The sequence below is a fragment of the Ctenopharyngodon idella genome, chromosome 23 (genome assembly GCF_019924925.1).
Source record: "Ctenopharyngodon idella isolate HZGC_01 chromosome 23, HZGC01, whole genome shotgun sequence".
NCBI lineage: Eukaryota > Metazoa > Chordata > Actinopteri > Cypriniformes > Xenocyprididae > Ctenopharyngodon > Ctenopharyngodon idella.
The window spans coordinates 22465182-22485429 of NC_067242.1; the positions used below are offsets into that span (position 1 = coordinate 22465182).

At 36.0% G+C, this 20248-nt stretch overlaps 1 protein-coding gene across 2 annotated transcripts in view; it reads right to left on the minus strand.

The window, feature by feature from the left end:
- acad11 (acyl-CoA dehydrogenase family, member 11) overlaps nt 1-20248 on the minus strand; it is an 81288-nt gene that overhangs the window by 51733 nt on the left and 9307 nt on the right. Inside the window, exons 8-13 of one of the 2 annotated variants that reach the window (XM_051882734.1) lie at nt 20061-20167; nt 19585-19699; nt 19180-19257; nt 18665-18803; nt 12413-12520; nt 2535-2633 (exon numbers count right to left, since the gene is read on the minus strand). In XM_051882734.1, the coding sequence (XP_051738694.1) occupies nt 2535-2633; nt 12413-12520; nt 18665-18803; nt 19180-19257; nt 19585-19699; nt 20061-20167 (646 nt within the window). The remainder of the gene's footprint in view (nt 1-2534; nt 2634-12412; nt 12521-18664; nt 18804-19179; nt 19258-19584; nt 19700-20060; nt 20168-20248) is intronic. The other variant, XM_051882736.1, reaches the window with a different exon arrangement.

Consider the following 20248-nt stretch of genomic DNA (forward strand, 5'->3'; position numbering starts at 1 on the left):
GTTTATGATAGTAGTGGAAAACACCATCTGTACATCTTCAAAAATGGGAGATATGGAGCTCTTACACACAACAGGCTCATCTTGTAACCAAATGATTTGGATTTGTCATACTTAGAATTCACCCTTTGTACTGATGAATCTTTACATCTGCACGAGTTTAACAGGACAAGAGATTTCACTGGAAAGCTTGAATCCCTATGAAACAAAGATCACTGTTTCGACATACGAGAGGTTTTTAAAACTCCTGAGAGAGACACAAAACAACTATGGTGACAAGTCAGATCAGATAAAAAGATCTCACAACTTGTCACTATTCATATCTGAAGATATATTTCCCATAACTATCAACCGACCACCCGTGAACTTTACAATCCACAATGTTTGGCATTAGATGTTATTTCTGAGCAACAGAATTTATGAGGTAACAAAATGTAGTTTCATGTGAAAGTAGATACCAGGGGCTTTTATCGGGCACATGGAATGATAGTGTTGATGCAGAGACATGCAACAAAATAAATTTAAAAATAAATAAAAAATTATATTAGTAGATTTACCTTTCATCAAGTTTTTAGACTCATTTTCAACAAGAAACATTTGCAAGCCATTTTACTTCCAAAACATGATGCTTTCGAGTGAAATAAAAAGAATTAAATGAAAAACTGATTTTAGCATCAGACACTTGATTCCATCCATCCATCCATCCATCCATCAGGGTAAATTGTACTTATTTTGTCTTATGGGAAACGTAGGTATACTCTGTAGCTTCTTAAGGGCAGTACTAAATAAAAAACAGGACCTTTAAACAAAATAAGAAAAATTTACACATCTTCATCCAGTTCAAAGGTTTTCAAAATCATACAGTCACTGCTGGAAAGGGTGCAAATATGCAAAAGATGCTAGAAAACCAAAGAATTTGCAGGACCTTGGGGATTTTTCTGAAAAACACTGAGCAGTTTAACTGCTTATAAATTCAACTTTTATTTGATAAATTATCTTTTATGTAAAATATCCTATTCATGACAGTACTAAATAAAAAATAACATGCATTTTGTATGATCCCTCTTATTTTGTTAAAATAATTAACATTTTGCAGATTCTGCAAGCCGTGTGTAAACTTTTGACCACGACTGTATATGCATGTGTACAGTATATGCATATTTTTTAATAAAGTTTTCAACCCCTATAACAATTATAACATTAATTAACCTTAGGGTTTGGTAAAATCAGCTAAAAATTTATTACATTTTGATGAATGTTTACAAAAACAAACTTTATATTAAATATTTTATATTGAGGATATGCATTACATTAAGGGAGTTAGTAAGGTCAGTTTTTGTTTTTGTTGACTTAAAGTGTAATGTAGGATTTTGCAAAGGGAAGTTCTTTTAAATCATACTGGCAGAGATTTCATGGGGCAGTTTAAAGTCATTTCAGACTTTATGGAGTTAATTTGGTATGATGATACAGAGAACAACAGGCCTTTGGTCCTTTGTAGTGCTTTGAGGATGTTTAATTCAGGAGGCCCCGAAACCACAAAGACCCACAGCTAGAGCCATCTGGAATGTTCTACAGGGGACAATGTCTAAGAGACAAATACCAAAGCAACTCTAAAACATTCCATTCAGTAAAAAACACACACACAAAAAAAACCCTTCAGCATAGTAAACAGGAAGAAATGTAATTTTAAACCCTGATCATTGATGTTATCTCACCAAAGTAAATGGTAAAACTGCCTTTCATCACAAAGTTCATTTTTAATCTTTGTGTCAAACAAGTGCCATTCAACACATCAACAAAATGCAATTATGCATACCTGTGGTCAGCTTTTCTAGAAATACGAATGAAAATGAAAGCAAGAGAGTACAAGTATACAGCTAAAAGGGCAGACTGTTCATTTAAACTGATTCGGTTTGAAAATGACTCATGATGATGATTCAGAAGTGGAAAATGAGGTAAAAGACAAGCCACAAACTTGAACTTTTACAATGGAGTCATTTACAGTGGGAAAATCCTTCAAAATGTGACTTTTTTTCTGAATCTTGTCAAAGGCAGGAAGAGATCATGGCAGGCTTATCCTCGTGGCTCAGTTCTAGCTCTCTGAAGCTGTGAGGAGGAAACTTCGACTAATGGGTCTGTTTCTGCTTTGCCACCCGTTGTGATTGCTTTGAGTTCCCCAAGTCTGTGTTTATCGTTCACAGATTGTGCATAGCTGGTTTGTGTAAACATCTTAAATGGTTTTTTAATGTCATGCCAGTCATCATGAAGATTTGGACGAACGTGGTCGTTTTGTGGGATGAATCATTCTGGTGATATATTTCTTTATGTTGTTTGGTTTAACCAAATGAATGGTTAAAATACTAAGGCTAAGAAATCGGAACTCCTGCTGTTCAGAGTTTCTTTTAACGTGTTTAGTCTCCACAGGGGAGAAACCCTAAAAAAAAAATCTAAACTTAATTTCTTGACAACTGACAAAAAAAAAATATTTCCTCTTCCCTCCTACTTTCAATCTCATTCTGTGACATTCACACACTTACCACTGCTCCACCACTTTTTGCCGTTAATGATAAAATGGTCTTTGTCTCTGTGAAGGGTGCACTCCATGTTTGTGGCATCGCTTGAAGCAACATCTGGCTCTAGGATAAACAAAACAAGACAGAGAATCAGGTTCAGTAATGAAAATTATTTTAGAAAAAATAAGCAGTGAAGAAATATTACTGAAAAAAAATTACATTTTTAAAGTCTGTTTTTTATGATAATGGCCCAGTTTCACAGACAGGGCTTAGCCTAGGCCAGGATTAGGCCTTAGTTCAATTAGGGCATTTAAGTATCTTTTATAAACTTACACTAGAAAAAAACATTACTGGTGTGCATTTTGAGACAAAACAATGCCACTGACATATTTTAAGGTATGCCAGTACAAGTTACTTTCAGTTAGAACAGCTCAAACATGCATTTTAGTCTAGGACTAGCTTAAGCCTTGTCTGTGAAACCGGGGGAAAGTGTTTTTAAAGATGCACATTCACAAAAGAGTTATATTTTTTTTGGTTATATTTTTGCTACTGTGTGAACCAAATGGTCAAAGTTTAGCTGGTAGCCAGTAGGGCATTGGTTCTCAACCAGGGAGCAAGGGCCCACAAAGAAGCCTTAGCAAACTTCAGAGAGGGCCCTTAATATGACTTAGAAATTACTTAGTAAAAATAGTAGTGCTGTAAAAACTTTTTTTAAAAACTTTAATTAAATTGCAAATTTTTCTGTAATTTATCACGATTAAGGGTCTTGTAATTTTCATTAAAAAAATTAGGGCGATTGTTAAAAATAGTGTGTATATTTTATTAAGGAAATTGTAGTTCAGTGTTGTATAGAAAATATTGAGAGCATTTCACTAATAAAACCAGGAGATACATTTTTCTCACTTTTTTTTTAGGAAACTTAAGCAGTTTTGAGGCTTGAATTGAGGAACCGATTTAGCTGATAAAATTAAGGAAAGAAGGCTACCTGTTTATTTTAAGAGAATTAGTTCAATAATGCGTTTTTATTTAGAGACACCATTTGGTGGTGATTGTTAGTTCCCAGCATGCTTTGCATAGGGCTGGAAATGGAGAATAAATATTGATATTAAGTGCTATTTTACATGTTTTTGAGTGAAGGGAAACATCTGCTAATGTTTAATGTTCAGTTATGTTTGACATTTGAAAGAGTTTCTGTAATTTTGAAGTTCTGATCGTTACCATTGTGCAGAAGAGAAGAGCTTATGGTTAGGTTGTGGATAACTGCTTGTACTAATACTATGAACTATGTTGCTTTGTTCAATGAGCAATAGCTTTGCTAATGCCAGTGCAGTAACAAGTTTGTTCTTACTTGTGCTGTGCCAGAAGCATACAGTCTTTTAATTGAACAACATGATTCAAAGTCAAATAGTCAAACAGGTCATTTCCACTCACTCAAAATCACACACTTTTAAGAGTCAACTTAAAATAAAAAAGCACATATCACTAAAAATATTAAATTCATTGTGTCATAGACTAAATTATTTAGGAGATGATTTATTCAGGTAGATTCCATTAAAGAGATCAGGCTATAAAAACTACTCAAAAATGTGTAATATTGTTACCATATTTTTTTAAGATAGCATATAACAATTTTTACAGTGTAACATTAAAATTTGTAATATACTTTTATATTGTAATAAATAATTTCACATTGAATCTCCAAATTAACGTAGAAACAACAAAGATGGTATATTTTAAATATTTGTTTAATGCATGAATGAAGGCCACCGATACCAATACTGATGTCTCTATTAAATGATTTTCTTTTTCAGTTTCTGGGGATCAGATGAGTAATTACAGCCATTCAGTATAATTGAAAGCCATATTTTTTAAACATTTAATAGGCTTTAAAAAAAGATAACTGCTTTTAATTTAAATGAACAAAATCTTCACATAAGCCCATTTTAATAAATGTCATATTCAGCTTGTGCCTTTAATATAGCAGGGCTTGAAGGTAAGGATATTTTTTTTTTTTTTTTTTTTTTTTCCTCAGATTTTACTTGCCCTGACCAAAAAAAAAAAAAAGTTGTTTTTGACCTACTGACTTTGTATTTTAATAAATAATATTGCTATGACACCAACATTTCACATCATAGGCAAAATGCCACAATTTCTTATTCCAATTTTTATACCACAACTAATAGCCTAACCTAGCCTAACTAATTTATGAAGACAAGCAAAAAGTCAGTAATAAAATAAGGACAAATAAACAAATTACAAGCGATAGCACAAACAAATAGAAGACAGATACATAACAGTGCTTTAATAGACTCAGGTAGGTCTAACAGTAGTATTCAGGTAAGAAATACTTCAGAAATTGAATAAAGTAATCCAATGTAAAATAACACTGCATAGTCTTCACTGTATAAATGAATCCTTATTTAAGCTTCAAAAGTTATTCAGTCAAGAGAAGTTTTTTTTTGTTTTTTTTGTTTTTTTGTTCTTAAAGTGACAGCAGCCTAATTTACCTGCTAAAGCATATGATGCTGATCTGACACTCATGCAATTTTTTCCCCATCTCTTTACATTAATGTCATGAGTTGAGGTAATGGTTGAAGTGTGGACTCAAGGATGCAGAGGAATATAGGCTTTATTGATATAAAAGTAAAACAAAACACAAACAGAAACTACCCCGTGGTCTTGACTAGGCTTGACTAGGCAGGAAACATACGGCATTGCAGACAAGACTTGACTTGGCAGGAACACACATGACAGGAATCATCAGATAGGCAGGGACAGGGTAACAACGACATGCAACAGCATGCGATGATGTGTGACAACGAACTGGCACAGGACAGCAAACACAAGGGGAATAAACAGGACAGCAAACAAGGCAGGTAACGAGGGAGGACAGGTGGGGAAACTGAACCAATAATCAGACAACAAGATGGGCGGGGTCAGACAATAGACAGGAGGGCGCATGGCACAGCAAAGCATAACAAGACAAACCATGTGCTCACATCAAACATCAAAATCACACACAAGCACATAACCAGTAATAACCAATCGCTAGCCATGAGCTTACACAGAACAAAGAACACAGACAAAGACAGGAAAATACAGGAGTGTCAGGGCTCTGTCACAAAACCAAGAAACACACTAGACCAAGGTGACAGAACCCTGACAATTAATTTAAAACTTAAGTCATTTAAGACTGATTTCAAGGATACTCACAAACACGGGCATTTTGAAATAATTATGTGTGTTCTTAAGCGCAATAAGACACAAGAGAAAACTAAAATCAGTACTGGCACACAGTCTGAGAAGCGGTTTTGGGTGCGTGCACACAGAGTCTAGACAGCGAGCCAGGCCCGGTACCGAATTGAGTTTTCTTTTGCTTGAATGAATGATTGGCTGATCATAGGACAGGCCTACACGCGGACCATCCTCAGTCGGCCACTGTCTCTTGCTTCACAGAGCTGGTAAGCAGAACTCAGATAACGTGACCATACACTGTAACAATAGCTAAAAGATGCCAGGAAAAAAAATGGATGTTGCGTTAATTGTGTTAAATATTTTAATGCGTTAAAAATAAAATATTAATAGCAGAAGTTAACATGTTATTATTGACAGCCCTAAAAATAAGACAAAACAAGCTTTAACATCTAACAAAATAATAATTATTTTAATTCACCCCCCATTTGTCTATGAACAACCAGGTCTTGGAAAACCTGGATATATGAGAGAGCCTAATTTTTAAAAGTATGATTTCTAGACCTGAAAAAGTCATGTAAATTAATAATATCTTAAAACTCCACGGGCATTTTTAAAATAAATATTCATTTTTCTTGATTTTTTTTCTTTTTTGACTGTTAAACCTTCTGACACTTACCCCCTGTTTCACAGACCAGGCTTAATGCATGTTTGAGCTGTTTTAACTGTAAGCAACTTGTCAGTGCCATTGTTTTGTCTCAAGATGCACACCAGGATTTTTTTTTCTAGGGCACGCTTATAAAAACTAATTATAATTATTTTAGTTACATAATTTAATCTATGGACAATCCTTGCATTTGTAAATTAAAAAGGGTGGGGGTGGCTTCAAATATTGTTGTGGACAATAGGGAATCAAAAAGGTGGTAGAGGATAATCTCCTCTATTTCTTTGCTGGTGAAAAACAGAAAGAGACGGCCGTCAAGGCATGATAACCTGGTGTAGATATTTCATTTGAAATCTGGCATCTATTACAGAAACAAGTAAGAATTACAGCTATTGTCTGTAGTATGACACATACACACACACACACACACAAACACAGGAAGAAATAATGGGGATATTGTCATACATCAACACATCTGAAAACTCTGGGGGCATTACAACACCATCTGTATGTGTTGAGAAACTTGACACCTTTTTTTAATCACCATTACATGTGCTCACACATACACTCTATAGCCATCTTTTAGCTTGCTCTATTAGCAGGAGAATCAAAATCATTTTGTATTCCTCATCCACCAGCTATTCCCCTCGTTTACTCATTGAACACAGATCTCATTATTAACCTAAATATAAATCCTCCGTATAATTCGAATGCTAATGAGTGTGTAACATTAGAGAGGCTTGAGTGTGAACTGTGTCTGGAGACAACTGAGTTCTGTTCTATTATGTTATGCTGCAACCAACTGTTTAATGAATCTTATGTAAACACACCAAAAAAAAAAAAAAAAAAATGTCCAGTCACTTCGGCTTTGGGGAGTCATTTATTAACTAGATCAAAATTCTGTATACATCACCTTCAGCCACTGTCATCACCAATGGACTAACATCACATAGCTTCACACTGCACCGGGAGGCTAGACAAGGATGCCCACAACCCCCCAAGCCACCCCCTATTCACCATTTTCGTTGAACTGTTAGCAGCAGCTGTCAAAACATCTGCATTAAAGGAATTCAAACAAACACCACAAAATCAGCCTTTACGCTGATTATTTAATACTGTATCCCCCATCATCATTACAAGAAAGGATTAAACTCGTTGATTCATTCTCTAATATTTCCGTATAATCAACTGGAGTAAATCTTCTATTCTTTCGTTACATTCCAACAGCTTGAATGTGACATCACATACACCACCTATGCACCAATTAAATCACATACTTAGGCATTAATGTTTCCCCCAGGCTGTCAGAGTTGTTTGGACTTAACTTTACTCCATTACTCAAAACAACAAGACGATGAGCTTCAACGCTGTATGAACTTATCACTATCCATTTTGGGCAGAATATCAGCCATCAAAATGACAATACTCCCTAAATTAAACTATTTATTCTCAATGATTCCAATACAACCCACCCTCACCTGGCGTCAATCTCTAGACTCAACTATTACCAGATTTTACAGGAAAATTGTAACTGACAACCCTACAGAAACTAAAAACACAAGGAGGACTGGAAGCACCACATTTCTACCACTACTTTCTGGCCAGCCAGCTTCAAAATATATACAAATGGACTCAGCCTAATCCATCAAAAAACATATGGTTAAATGAGTTTTTAAATTTTACAGTTAACAAGAAGCTGCTTAACTTCAGCACATGGGTAGAAAAAAGGCATAACACAACTTCAACATATCTTTTATAAAAATAACCTGGCCTCATTTTCCTATACTTGGTCCAGAAACACAGCATCAGGAGTAGATGTTTTTTTGGAATACCTAAAAATCAAATCATCCTTCTATTCAAACAAAAGTCGACATTCAGACCACTAACCTAGACCTCTCCCCTTCAATCTCAGAGTTAATTACTATATCTTCCTCAAAAAAAAAAAAAAAACTTTTCACAATATATAGAATATTAAAGCTGCAAGCAGCGATGAAAGGGCCCTCGCACCCGGGCTCACCGCCACCTGTTGGCCTTAGGAAAACAGTGAACAGTGTGTGACATGCATGTAAGTGAGTAATTTCAGGAGAATTATGGCAATTGGCAAACTGCCAAACTTCCTTCTGCCAACAGGTGGCGCTACGACTGTAACTGAATATTGGCATGTAAATGTCTTCAGGCCAGGACTATTATCAAACATGTGACGTTTGAGTCAGATCAGACATTATATGCCGAGTTACAACAACTTCCTGTTTCATGGCGAAACATTGAACTTTGTCAGGCCGCCACAGACATGCCCTTTGGCAAAAACTCTAGATCTTCGCAATTTAACATCACAAAGGCCTTTAGATTAGACTGACCAAATATGATGTTGATCTGATTAAAGAGAAGGAGTTTGTTAAAGTACAACGTCTGGAAATGGCAAAAACTGCACAAATTTTGCAAAGAAAATTCAAAATATCTGACTTCCTATTGATTTTCATATTTCGCTCCAAGAGACTTTTTTGTAGGTATTGGTATTGTTAGATGTGTCTACTGAATATCATACCTGTACGTGAAATGAAGCACGAGGGGCACTTCGTTGAAATTTTGTAGGTGGCGCTTTCATGGCGAAACATCATACTTTGTCAGGCCGCCACGGACACACCCTTCAACGAAAACTCAAGATCTTTGCAAATTAACATCGCAAAGGCCTTAAGATTAGACTGACCATATATGATGTAGTTCTGGTCAAATCTCTGTGAGTTAATCACAGTGTAAAACATGTCATTTCCTGTTACCCACAGGTGGCGCTATGACTCTAACTGAATATTGCCATGTAGATGTCTTCAGGCCAGGACTCTAATAAAACATGTGAAGTTTGGGGCAGATCGGACATTGTATGCCCGACTTACAACAACTTCCTGTTTCATGGCGAAACATCGAAATTTGTCAGGCCGCCATGGACACGCCCTTCAGTGAAAACTCTAGATATTCGCAATTTAACGCCGCAAAGGCCTTTAGATTAGACTGACCAAATATGATGTTGATCTGATTAAAGCTCTAGGAGGAGTTTGTTAAAGTACAACATGTGGAAATGGAAAAAACTGCAAAAATTTTGCAGACAAAATTCAAAATATCTCACTTCCTGTTGGGTTTACAGATTTTGCACCCAAGGACTTTTTTGTAGGTATTGGGCTGTTACATCTGTCTATCGAATTTCATACCTGTACATGAAACGTAGCGTGAAGGGTGCTTAATTGAAATTTTGTAGGTGGCGCTATCGAGCCATTTTGCCACACCTAATTCTGAAACCCATATTAGATGTAAATTTTTACCACTTCTGACACGTGTGCAAAGTTTCATGAGTTTTCGAGCATGTTTAGGCCCTCAAAAATGTGATTCATTTCAGAGAAGAAGAATTGGCCGAGCAATTACAATAGGGTCCTCACACCATTGGTGCTCCACTTAATTCTGAAACCCATATTAGATGTAAATTTTTACCACTTCTGACGTGTGTGCAAAGTTTCATGAGTTTTCGGGCATGTTTAGGCCCTCAAAAATGTGATTCATTTCGGAGAAGAAGAATTGGCCGAGCAATTACAATGGGGTCCTCACACCATCTGTGCTCAGCCCCTAAATATCAAAATCGGACAACACCTTAAGCTTACCAAATGATAAATGGGAATCAGACTTATCCATTACTTCCGATGCCGATTTCTGAACACAAATCTGCAAAAATATCTACTTCATGACAAAACATGCTAACCTGCAACTCATACAGTATAAGGTTTAGATCACACATAACTGGACAGAAATAGTTTAAAATGGGATTTACTTCAGAAACCTGTTCACACTGCACACAAAGTAACCCAGACAACTATGTTCACACCATTTGGTATTGCACCCCAATTAAAAATTTCTAAAAAAGCATCACTGAATCACTATCCATCCTTATGGGATGTCACATCCCAATGTCTCCCTCCATCTGTATATTAGGTGACATATCCATAATCAATTTAAACAGCACAAACAGCCAATTACTCCTTGTGGTGCCAACTATCACCAAGAAAACTTTCCTTATGAGCTGGAAATCAAGTAACACCATACATATTGCATCTTGGAAAAACTTACTACATCTCCATGGGGACCATCTCCATGGTCCCAGACCATGTCTGGTGCAATGGTTAATAGTTGTGGGTGGATGTGGTGTGGGGCCTGGGGCCCATGCCTTCCTGCCGTCTCCCTGCATTCCTTCACCCTGGATTTCTTGCCTTGGGCTGGTTCTCGCTTTTTTAATGCATCACATATTGGTTGAGATACATACACATCTATTAAGAGCTCAACAATGAATGCATTAAAAGCACACACATACACAGGGTAAGCGCATGTGTTGGCCTGGGGTGAGGAGTGTCCTGGGAGAGAGGAGGATAAGGGGGTGGGCCTTGGGCCCTGTGTCCCACTGCATCTCTCCCTGACACCCCGTTGTGGCGTGACATGCGCAGGGGACTAACTTATGCGCCACTTATAACAATTTAATATTATTATTACAACTATTATTATTGTCATTATTATTTGTTGTTTTTACTATTGTTATATCTGTTATATATTTCTAGATGTTCTTTCATTTATATGCTTCCACACCCACACCCAGATACACTTACGCATACACTTACATACACAAACAGACACACATAGATATAGGATATGTACAATACATTAGTATGTGTACTGATGATAGATAGAACGATAGATAGAACGATAGAACGATAGATAGAACGATAGATAGAACGATAGATAGAACGATAGATGATAGATAGATAGATAGATAGATATGTAGCCCCTGTAGTTCGCACCTGCCCACTCCGTCTCAAGAACCCTTCAATACAGGCTGACAGTTGTGCCTAAAGTTGCATTTCAGCCACCCCTGACCAAAGCTCACAAAGATAAACGTTTACAGTGGGTGTAGAAATACATGAAGACTCATTTTTAAATATTTCTTTTCACTGATGAATGCTGTGCTGTAATGGATGGTCCAGATGGATAGATTTCTGGATGGTTGGTGAATGGCCACTCCATTCCAACAAGACTGCGACGTCAGCAAGGAGCTGGTGGGTTATTATTCATGCTAGAACATTGGGAAGGGAGATGGAAGGTCCCTTTAGGGTCTCTTAGGATGTCAAACTAAATTCTACAAGATATATGGAGTTCATTACTGACCATTTTATGTTATGGTATAAAAAGAAGTATTGTGTCTTCTGATATAAAATGATTTTCATGCAGGACAATGCACTATCCCAAGCTGCAAAAACACCACAGCAATAAATCTACACCCACTGTAAATGTTGCTCTTTGTGAGCTTTGGTTAGGGGTGGCTTAAATACAACTTTATGCACAACTGTCAGTCTTCAATGAGAGGTTCTTGAGAATCCAGAGACACCAGCAGCTTCAAATACTACCTGTTTTCTGCTCAACAGTGGCTTTTTTATAGCTGCCCTTTTATTACAATTAATTTGTCTGACAGAAACGTACCTTAATAAGCCTTTATCTGACTGGGTTATTCTGTGCTCTAAATTACAAAAAAAATTGTCAGTTCGACAATCTCTATTCATTTTTATTCGCAAAATATTGGTTGTTTTTATGTATTTTGCAATTTCATGCTTTTCATTTTCAGAAAGATCTTTTTTCCTCCCCATATTTCATGAGAACTGTGACGCTTAATAATGTGGAACAACCACATTAAGGTTTTCCATTTACCAAAGAAGACCTGGAAAACTACTTAAACCTGTCTGAGAGTGATACCAGTTATCTAAAAAGATATGAGAAATAAAAAACAAACACTTTCTTTGAAAAACTATTATTGTACTAAAATCCTACTGACATGTCACTTGCACAGTGTATATATTTAAATATACACACAGGACTTATCAAAATTGACTTGTCATGTTTGTTAGTATGTATGTTTGTTTGCCTTGGTTATTTTGTATTTGTAACATGTAAATAGTGTCACATTTCTTGTTTGCATAAAAAAAAAAAAAAAAAAAAAGAATCAGAGTTTTACACTAATCACCTGTCATACAGAAGCAGGACCGTATGTCTCCTCTCAGTAAGGGCTCCAGCCATAGCCTCTTCTGTTCCTCAGTGCCAAACAGGTGCAGCACTTCCATATTCCCAGTGTCTGTTAGAAATTTACTGCAATCAATACTGCAAATCAATACTACCATAAGACACTTACAATTTACACTACTGTTCCAAAGTTTAAGGCCAGTCATTTTATTTTTTTTTTTAAATTATACTTTTATTCAGCAAGGATGCATTAAATTGATTAAGACTTTTATAATGTTATAAAATATTTCTATTTCACATAAATGCTGTCGATTTAATGCATTAGTTTAATTAATTAGTAATTGGGAAAAAATAATGCGTTAAAACTATTAATGTATTTAATGCACCCGCCTCACCCCAGACCTTTTTGTCTCATATTTATATCATGATACAGTTAAGCAACTTCACATGAGTAACGAGCGCAATATCACACGTTTTTGTCCAGAACAACACGAGTGCAAATGTGATATTGATTTTATAAAACAGTTCCATAAATAAGTTAATATTGTGTTATATTAGTCACAATATTGTCTGCTTTTGCTCAATTTTGCCAACAAAAATATTACCTATAAAGCCAGAGCAGAACTGTTGTGCATCTCAGAGCAACACACAGCAGTGTTTCGTTTCTGAATGAATCCGTGTTTTGAGAGAATCAATTGGGTGAACCAATGATTTAATGGCCCATTCATTTTTTGGTTAAAAAAATATCCAAAATCAATTTGAGCAAGTACATAACAGCCAGTGTTCAAAACTATCTCCTTACCTTAGCCTGATTCACAATGGTAAGCTGGTAACAATGTTTTCTAATTGGAGTGGTACTGGTAGGTTTCCGTGGGAAATTCAAGCATGCCGACGTTCGTCTTTGTGTCATTACGTCACGTCTGTTTACATAAAGGAGTCCCAGCTAGTAGGCTATATCGCATGAAAGGATGCTGCAGGTGATGGATCATTTATAGCCTTTTCTCACAGCAGCTGGAATAATTAAATGTATCATTTTGATGGTGGATTGTATGGTATAAATGCAAAACCCACGTAAAGTTTATAATTCCACAAATAACTGCAATTGCAGGTTTCAAACAGAGATGGCGAATGATTAAATAAATGAATGAATGAATGAATGAATGAATGACTCATTTAGACATTTACCGCCACCTACAGACGGTTATAGTTTCTTATTTAGAGTATAATTTTTATAGACCATCAAAAAATAATTTTTCCACATTAATAAAACCCATTAAAGGTATAATTCCCCCAAAAATGAAAATTCTGTCATCATTTACTCACCCGCATGGCCGTTAAACTTTTTGTAATATCCATTTGATGCTTTTCTCATTTAACACAATAATGACTTTAAATGATCTTTTTGGGGATTATTTGTCAGCCCAAATTTTATGTGCAAATAATTTGCAATAATGACAATTTAATCGCCACATTGTGTAATTAATTAGATTTAAAATTTTAAATTGACAGCCCTAATATATACATTAAAAAAAAAAAAAAAAAAAAAACTTATTTTAAATTGTAACAATATTTTACAATATTACTGTTCTGAAATAAATGATCAAATAAATGCAGCCTTCATGAGCATAATAGACTTCTTTCCAAAACATTTAAATCTTACCGTCTCCAAATTTTTTTAGCAGTATTGTAAATACAATTATGCTGACATATGTAGTATTGAGTGAGATTTTCTGTTGTAAACAGAAAGTACATCTACAAATCATATTGAAGAGGGTGGACTCTGGAATCCACTGCTGCTTCAAATGTATATCTTTAGAGTGATTTATAATCAAGTTATTAATAATTATCCTTCTAAATATTAAATGATTTGAATGACTTCTTCAGCGCATGTTAAAGCATTTATTTTAATTTCCATCTTCAATCACTAGAGAATAATGATGAATATTGTCTGAGCCTTTCACTGAGAGAAAAGTACAACTTATCTGTGTGTTTTGGGAAACTTCCTGATTAGAGCAAGAGCTTGGCCAACTTCAACCTTGACGAAGCTATGTATCTTTGTATGTGTGCTAGTATTTTTGTTACAGATCCTGTATTGGAGAGGTGCACAAACTGGCACCCCGAAATGCATATCTGTGACCTAGGTCACTTTGTGCCAAAAACCAGGATCCTTGTGTCATCCAGATAATCAGTGGAGATATGCTTATGTTTATCATTTCATGTGTGGACATTTTCTAAGTTTATCTATTTCTTAACCAATCAGAATCAACCTGAAGTAATGATGTAATTTAGCGACCTGTGTGACAGTATAATTGTTGTGGAAATGTGAATGTATGCAGGGCAGCCTACGAACTCCTTGTGAGTGATGAAGCTGATTTCTGCTGATGAAACTGCAAACTATTCTTTTCAGTAAAATGTTCTTCAATTTATTTTTTTAACTCTGACTCCAGGTCTTCATTCATCATATCTGGTCTTTGGGTCTTAACTGTAAATTCCCCCACACTATCAAATGTACTTGTATGACATACAATAAATACAGGTGCTGGTCATATAATTAGAATATCATCAAAAAGTTGATTTATTTCACTAATTCCACTCAAAAAGTGAAACTTGTATATTATATTCATTCATTACACACAGACTGATATATTTCAAATGTTTATTTCTTTTAATTTTGATTATAACTGACAACTAAGAAAAATCCCAAATTCAGTATCTCAGAAAATTAGAATATTATGAAAAGGTTCAATATTGAAGACACCTGGTGCCACACTCTAATCAGCTAATTAACTCAAAACACCTGCAAAGGCCTTTAAATGGTATCTCAGTCTAGTTCTGTAGGCTACACAATCATGGGGAAGACTGCTGACTTGACAGTTGTCCAAAAGACGACCATTGACACCTTGCACAAGGAGGGCAAGACACAAAAGGTCATTGCAAAAGAGGCTGGCTGTTCACAGAGCTCTGTGTCCAAGCACATTAATAGAGAGGGCGAAGGGAAGGAAAAGATGTGGTAGAAAAAAAGTGTACAAGCAATAGGGATAACCGCACCCTGGAGAGGATTGTGAAACAACCCATTCAAAAATGTGGGGGAGATTCACAAAGAGTGGACTGCAGCTGGAGTCAGTGCTTCAAGAACCACTACACACAGACGTATGCAAGACATGGGTTTCAGCTGTCGCATTACTTGTGTCAAGCCACTCTTGAAAAACAGACAGCGTCAGAAGCGTCTCGCCTGGGCTAAAGACAAAAAGGACTGGACTGCTGCTGAGTGGTCCAAAGTTATGTTCTCTGATGAAAGTAAATTTTGCATTTCCTTTGGAAATCAGGGTCCCAGAGTCTGGAGAAAGAGAGGAGAGGCACACAATCCACGTTGCTTGAGGTCCAGTGTAAAGTTTCCACAGTCAGTGATGGTTTGGGGTGCCATGTCATCTGCTGGTGTTGGTCCACTGTGTTTTCTGAGGTCCAAGGTCAACGCAGCTGTATACCAGGAAGTTTTAGAGCACTTCATGCTTCCTGCTGTTGACCAACTTTATGGAGATGCAGATTTCATTTTCCAACAGGACTTGGCACCTGCACACAGTGCCAAAGCTACCAGTACCTGGTTTAAGGACCATGGTATCTCTGTTCTTAATTGGCCAGCAAACTCACCTGACCTTAACCCCATAGAAAATCTATGGGGTATTGTGAAGAGGAAGATGCGATATGCCAGACCCAACAATGCAAAAGAGCTGAAGGCCACTATCAGAGCAACCTGGGCTCTTATAACACCTGAGCAGTGCCACAGACTGATCGACTCCATGCCACGCCGCATTGCTGCAGTAATTCAGGCAAAAAGAGCCCCAACTAAGTATTGAGTGCTGTACATGCTCATACTTTTCATGTTCATACTTTTCAGTTGGCCAAGATTTCTAAAAATCCTTTCTTTGTATTGGTCTTAAGTAATATTCTAATTTTCTGAGATACTGAATTTGGGATTTTCCTTAGTTGTCAGTTATAATCATCAAAATTAAAAGAAATAAACATTTGAAATATATCAGTCTGTGTGTAATGAATGAATATAATATACAAGTTTCACTTTTTGAATGGAATTAGTGAAATAAATCAACTTTTTGATGATATTCTAATTATATGACTAGCACCTGTATAAAAACAAATATCAGAATTGACAAAAAAAAAAAAACAACAACATGTAAATACTCAAAATATGACATTTCTCTGATAAACCTGATTTCCACTAATAATAGTTGTAAAACTTGTTATATTTAATGTTACTTTTATTATTCTGTACTATAATATATAACATTATGCTTATATATTGTAAGTAAGTAGTGTTCCTTAAGCAGCTTTAAAGGGGACCTATTATGCAAAATGTGACATCACATTAAAGCTACTAAATTAAAGCTACTAAATTATTAATTATTATTAATTATTAAAGCCACTAAAGTTATTCAGTCAAGAGAAGTGAGTGATTTTCTGTTTTTCTTTTGTTGATTGATATTAACTGCACATTAAGCAGTAGGTACTGTATATTACACTGCTTTCACTTTAATACACAGATCTAATATACACATGCAATTTCTTGCTGTTTACGTTCACAGATATAACAGACTGTTTATGTGAACTTTGTGTGTTTTTGACATAACCTTCTGTGTATTTGACAGTTTAAGCGCAATAAGACATGAAAGAGAACTTAGTTTAATACACACAGGACGTGCTGTCTGACAGCCAGCTTTCTGCACACGGGCTTCGGATGTGTGCGCATGTTTTTTTCACTCAAAAATGGGCATTTACAACATGGTATAATAAATGATCTGTGGGGTATTTTGAGCTGAAACTTCACAGATACATTGTGGGGACACCTGAGGCTATTACATCTATATTACATCTTGTAAAAAGGGGCATTTAAAGGGGACCTATTATGCAAAATTCACTTTTGCATGGTGTTTGGACATAAATGTGTGTTGGCAGTATGTACACAACCACCCTATAATGATAAAAATCCAATCACTCCTTTTTTTTTTATCCCCATAAATTATACGCAGTGTCTCAGAACAAGCCGTTTGCAGGTTCCTGGCAATGTGACGTCACATTAGCCACAGGCCCCGCCCACGAATGTTGACAGACACTGCCGTTTTAATATAGAACCGCCCTGAGCGAGTTCACAGCGAGTTGTACACAGTCCGCCATTGCTGCACTGATGAGAACGTCTCCCAAGCATTTTAGGTGTTCTATAGCTGGATGGTTTAATCCAAACAGCTATCTCCATTTACTCCCTAAATCTGAGCAGCTGAAGACGAGGTGGATTAATTTTGTTTTCGAAGAAAATGCTCCCTCAACTCTACCGAAATTCGTTTATGTCTGCACGAATCATTTCACACCGGACTGCTTTGTGAACGAATGTCAATACAAAGGGACAATACAAAACAGAGGTTGTGCTAAAAATTTTTTACTCAAGGATAGATCAGTACAAACTGTTCGTGATCCAGCTTACAGTCTCCAGAGCGATACTGGATATGTCAAGTAATAAAGTTGAGAGCACTTTATTACAGTTCATCTGAGATTTACGGATATAAAGTTTACCAGTTTATTAAGCACCACCCGAAAAGACATAAGGTCTTTATATATTTGTTTACTGTTAGTTGTAACGAGTGTTTCTGTGTACTTCTGTGTATGTTGCAAGGGAGAGAGAGGGAGTTTATGGATAATATTTTAATGCACACTTGCACTGTGTTTTATTAAGCTCTTACAGTTTTTCTAGAGTGAAAACAGACGCTTCATATTTTGTGTGAAGTATAATAAACGTTATAAAACTCATCGGTAAACAGGATTGTACTAATATAGTGGATAAAAACAAGAAGACAATATAAGTTATAACCGTAATTAAACTAAACTATACCTGTTCTATCTCCATGCACCATTTATTCGCAGTTTCTGACATTATATTGACTCCTGACACTGGAGAATGAGCTCTTGAAGCTCCACCCTCTTAGGCCGAGCGCAGCAGCTCATTTGCATTTAAAGGGCACACACTGAAACGGCGCGTTTTTGCTCAACCCCAAAAAGTAGCAATTTTAACATGCTGTAAAAAATTATCTGTGGGGTATTTTAAGCTAAAACTTCACATACACACTCTGGGGACATCAGAGACTTATTTTACATCTTGTAAAGGGAAGCATAATAGGTCCCCTTTAAGCCATAATCAAAAATCCTCATAAAAACAGTCACATTTCTGACTCATGCAGAGGCACACACCCACCTGGGGCCTGGCAATTGAAGACTTCGGGGGCGTAGAAGCAGTGTCCGGTCTCTTCTGCGATATGAGCATAATCCAGCTGAGAGAGGCCACTCTCAGCAGGAAGAAACAAATTCCACAAGCCTGCAGCTCGAGCCTTTGCCTGCTCACACGGATACATACAGAGAAAATCTTACTCACTCCAGTTCAGTTCTTCTTGTGAATTCTTCATTATTCTTTGCAGATACTCTACTGAAGTAGTTTGGGGTTGGTATAATTACTCCAGCCATTACTCCATTGTTCAGTGTCACATGATCCTTCAGAAATTATTCTAATATGCTGATTTGATGTTCAAGACATTTCTTATTATTATCAATGTTGAAAAAAACAGTGCTGCTTAATATTTTTGTGGAAACCATGATACAAGTCTTTGTTGTCACTTTTGATCAATTTAATGTAAATCTTACTGACCCAAATGGCAGTTTAAGTTGTGATAAGATGGTACTATATAATATGCCAATGACTGTATGTATCATCACCTTCAACTCTTCCAACACAGGAGGTGTGTGCCATCTCTCAGGTGTGTCCTTGTGTTTGGCGTAGTACTCCTTTACTTCCTAAAACAAAAGAGATAATAAAAGGAGAAATAAGATTTTCCTTATAGCACACACAAACAAAATAATTGTACACAAACAAACAAAAAAACAATTATTATTATTATTAATAATAACTCAATATGTTATTTATAATTTTATTGTATTTTTATTTTTTAACAATAATTTAATTTAAATTTTGTAGATTTTTAATCGCATTTTATATTTGTATAAATTCAAATAACCAGACCATCTCTCCTGATAATATGAAAGATATTTTGACATCATAGGTTTCTGTACTCATGTGGTATTTACATGAGGATTTTCCACACAGCTGACAGTAGTGCTGACCTTTTGGGCAGGAAGTACGTGCTTTCTCATGAACTCTTTCAAATGCTGAAGGACAGCCTGACCTTTGGGTGACTGCATGAACATCTGATCAGAGATCGGTAGGGCTAATGTGGGGCTGCAATCAAAAACCACGTCCTTTATAAAATACCATAATTATTTATAATTACATCCAATAAAAATTTTAAACAACATACCCTGACAATAAAAATACAACCAATAATTATACACCCTGCTTACATGGAAACACCTTTAATTACATACTCTGCTGCTAAGGAAACAACCTCAAAGATAAGCCACAAAATAAAATCGGAACACAGAATGCTTTTCAAACAAAACTTGTTGTTAAAGTGAATTAAGCAAAGATATCCTTAAAGTCTTTTTGACCATTGGAAAACTGGAAATAACCATTAAGAGATGATCTGTCATGCAAGTAATTACTCTAATGTGCATGAAGAGTTGAGATTGTGGTCTTATACCTGAAGGCAATATGTAAACCCAGCTCAGCTAACGGCTCCACGCTCTCTCCAAACTCAGCAGCGTTAATTGAACTGGCATTGCCCAACAAATGCCTTGCATAAATACCCTAAAATGGGGAGAGAAAGAGAATTATTGGTCCTGAATAAGTTAAGCATGTGTGGATTTTCTCTGTGTATAGCTGTGTTTC